Source organism: Cicer arietinum, chromosome 3 (genome assembly GCF_000331145.2).
Source record: "Cicer arietinum cultivar CDC Frontier isolate Library 1 chromosome 3, Cicar.CDCFrontier_v2.0, whole genome shotgun sequence".
Lineage (NCBI taxonomy): Eukaryota > Viridiplantae > Streptophyta > Magnoliopsida > Fabales > Fabaceae > Cicer > Cicer arietinum.
The window spans coordinates 53017502-53021417 of NC_021162.2; the positions used below are offsets into that span (position 1 = coordinate 53017502).

At 32.2% G+C, this 3916-nt stretch overlaps 1 protein-coding gene across 1 annotated transcript; it reads right to left on the bottom strand.

Moving 5' to 3' along the window:
• Positions 1-371: 371 nt before the first annotated feature.
• On the bottom strand, positions 372-3534 carry LOC101504339 (probable protein phosphatase 2C 4). Its single transcript, XM_004492286.4, has 4 exons — positions 2300-3534; positions 2098-2211; positions 1070-1334; positions 372-613 (listed from the first exon to the last, which is right to left on the bottom strand). Exons 1-4 carry the CDS (start codon positions 3467-3469, stop codon positions 498-500), a joined length of 1665 nt encoding a protein of 554 aa, XP_004492343.1. The 5' UTR covers positions 3470-3534; the 3' UTR covers positions 372-497.
• Positions 3535-3916: the final 382 nt, after the last annotated feature.

Below are 3916 nucleotides of genomic sequence, written 5' to 3' on the forward strand. Positions count from 1 at the left end.
CTTTAGTTTGATATTGACAACTAAAATCCATGACGACTTTGTCACAAAAAATTAATACTTTTATCAACCGCATGCCTTTTTTGTTATCATTAGAGGAATAATTTAAAATTAAGGCTTTGACTTCACAATCAAGTTATGACACAAATTTTTATATTCAACAACGAAAAAGGGAATATTTCCCTTACAACATAAATATACCATTGATAGAAAGAAAACAAAATATTGAGGATCAAAACATAAATGGTCCTCTCTCACATTACAATTTTCAAAGTCAATTCGAAATTGTATTTCATGTGTGTCCCTATAATCACCCTAATTTTGGAATCTTTTGTATATATATATATATATATATATATATATATATATATAAAAGAAATGATGGTAAAATGAAGTAGCAAAAAGTAAAAAGCAAAGCAAAGAAGAAGGGAAGTTCCCAAAACTTTGAGTTAGTGTAATGTGATTAGTTGTTGTTATATTATCACATCAATATTTACATTTTACATTAATGAACGCCATACTTTTCCCTCCAAGGATATTATGACAATGGAAATGTCATCATGGTATAAACGTCTTTCCCCTTGTGGTATATCAAGCAACTCATGGAACTCAATGCCTGCAATGCAACAATGAAAGTCAAACTTAAAAATATTGTTTTGACTTATCTCAAAAATATAAAATTATGGTATGCTACTGCAATATATATAAATTTTTTGAATCCAGTCACAAAGTTTTGGATCTCAGTTGTGTGCATTTCTGCAAATACAACTTCGTGATTGCACACAGTTACACAATATTGTTCGATTAAAATTGGACGATCTATATTTCAAACTAGTGTTTTAGATTATTTAAATAAATAAAAAATATACATTAAAATTTAGATTGTCTAACTTTAAATCAGACAGTTTATATGTGTGTAACTGCACGCAATACAAATTCAAAAGTTTTTGAAACTTCTATTCTATTGCAATATTGATCACCATTGCTTATAATTTTTTTCCAATATCACAGAACAATGTAATTGCATTGATGACCACAATTTAAACCTTTGTTAAAAGTAAATGCTTTATACCGGCTTTTTTGGCTGCTTGACTTAGTGCTTCTTCAATGAGAAGTTGAGCAGGATTTTTATCAGGAAACATGGTGATGAATGACTCTACTTTGGCAACTGCTTCTTCATTGGTGAAGTATTGGTAAAGTCCATCAGAAGAAAGTATAAGAAATTTGTCATTTGAGCTCAGCCTTTGGTGGTGTAGTGAAGGCGAGCATGTGATATATGGTGATTCCCCTATGTAACTAACTTTGAAAGTCTCTAACATTGCATCATTTTGTTTAGGCTGCAAAATATATTAAGAGGGCCATGCCATTATTATTCTTATCTTGTTCTCAAATAATTAAAGAACATAGAGCAATGAAGTAAACTAAATGAATTAACTATAGCATTAGCCTAAATTTTTGAAATATGGTATTAGACTATTAGTATGCATTGTAGTAATTGTGTTTCTACAAAACTAAAGACCATTAACATACTAGATATGTTGTAATTGAGTCTTGTAAGAAAATTGACATGTCATCTAATCACTTATGAAGATGTTTAGCACCAGAAACAACAATAGGCTAATAACTAGAACATGACTAACAAAGAGGCTAAAAAAAAATATCTCTATCAAAAAATTTCACATTGATTAAAATGCTATTCCTACTGTATCCTATGGAAGAATATAGGAAATAGCATCTTTTCTATACATCCATCCTTTATTTCATAGGTACTAATCACTCGTTGGAATTCCAAAAATAAGAATATATACTCAATAACATAATTCAACGTAACATTGAAAAAGGAGTTTGAAATTAGCATAGCAAGCTTTTTGGCACTAATGTGAGCAATAAAGTGTAGATCGAGTTTTAAATTGTAGTCACATTTGCGGTTACGCTGCAATGCTTGATATTTCAGCAAAAGTCAGATAAATGTTATTTATGCGGCTGTAATTGCAGTTGCAACTCCTTCAGAGAGACCTTGTAAACCTTTACATTGCAGGCGCAGTTATACTTATGATTGCGGACCACAATTTAGAACTATGATATAGACTATCAATTTACCTGTTTAAGGAACCCTGCGCCAAAAGCCCTAGTGACATTCAAGTAACCTTTCACCCTGCCTTTAGTTACTGCACAAGGGTCGTCAGGGTGCTCTTGTCTAATTCTAGAAACCTCCTTAGATTCATAAAAAGGTAATAATTAATATATAAACTTCACAAACCAATTTTCATTGCTATAAAAAAAAATTACACAAAAACTATACCTCTTTGACATGAGTACTATGATCCATTGTAAGCTGAATTGGATTCCCAATGTGAGTAGCTAAAACAGCACGACTATCTCCAACATTCATGAAATAAACATCTTCACCTTTCATCAACATTACCAAAACACATGAACCCATCATAGCCAAAACAGGATTGTGACTAATCATCTCATCACCTATCTTCAAAAATGCATCCTCAGTTTTCCTCATTGCTTTTGAAAGACCTTCCAACACATCATCATCTGAGAAATTTTGACTACAAAGAAACCCTTTGAGTTGATCGTGTACAACACAAAACATATTGTTCAGAAGATAATCAGTTGCATCAGGACCGTTGAATCCATCATAAATTCCTACATAAACCCATCCATGATCCTCACATATCACAATATGTACACGATCCTCACCACCTCTCCCTTGAGCCCAATGAAAATTCTCACACACCATTAACAAATCACATCCACATGATCCATCATCATCATCATCCAAATATTTATTTTTTTCATTTAATTCATCACTCAAACTAGTACTACAACTTACTCTTGCATTTGCATTAGCATTTGCATTTGCATTTGCATTTGCGTTTGCATTGCCATTATTATTTTTCTTAAGAATTGATCTTTTTCCAAGAGATACTGCATAGGAAAAAGCTCTTCTCAGAATTTTCTTCAAGCTGATCTTAGAAGGCTTTTTTCTAAATCCATTATGAGAGATAACCCTTTCTGAACCTTTTTTAATAGAATCAGAATCACCATTCAAAACAGGTTCAAAAGGATTCCAAGATAACCCTTTTTCATGTTGATGATGATGTTGCAAAGGAACCATTTTGGAAGTGAAGGAACCAAAGCTTTCAAATGAAGCAGAGGAATCCAAAACAGTGCTGTGTTGAAGAGAGTCATCAAGGAAAATGGAAGGTGTTGATGAAGGGTTTGCACTAACGGTGGCTCCGGCGACTGACCGGAAAGTCACGACGGTTTCAACATCGTCTTCGGAGAATGTTTCTCCAGAGATTCGAGGTGGGTTTGGTCGGACATAACAGATGGAGTTGCAAATAGCTTTGTCTTGTTTCTTGGACAGGAAGGTATATCTGTTTTGCCACCTGCCGAAGATGTCTCCGGCGCCGTCGCCGGCGGAACAGAGGCAGAGCTTTCCGATTTTGTTACCCATTTGAGAGTGTAATGCAATTCTGAGGTAAAGTTTTGAACTTTGTGTGTGTGTGAAAATGTTGAGAGTTCTTCAAAACTGAATAAAGTTGACTTTGTTGAATATTTTTAATCTGAAAAAATGTTTTATTTTCTGTTTCATTTCATAGTAGTTGACTATATTTATTTTAGTAGAAGTTGACTAATCTCTTTTGAGTAAATGTATATTGTATTCTTCTTCATATTTCTTTTTTGGCTTCAATGTAATTCCTCTTTTTCAAAATAAGTGTTTCATTTTTAATTATTTTATATAGATTAAAATAATTCTATTAATATTTTTAAATACATCTTAATTAACAAAATTAACAAAATGATGATATTATTAAGTTGGACATCATATTCTGAGTTTAAATTTAAGATTTCGCAGTTGTATATAAATTTACGGTGGTATTTACAAACATCTACGACAAAA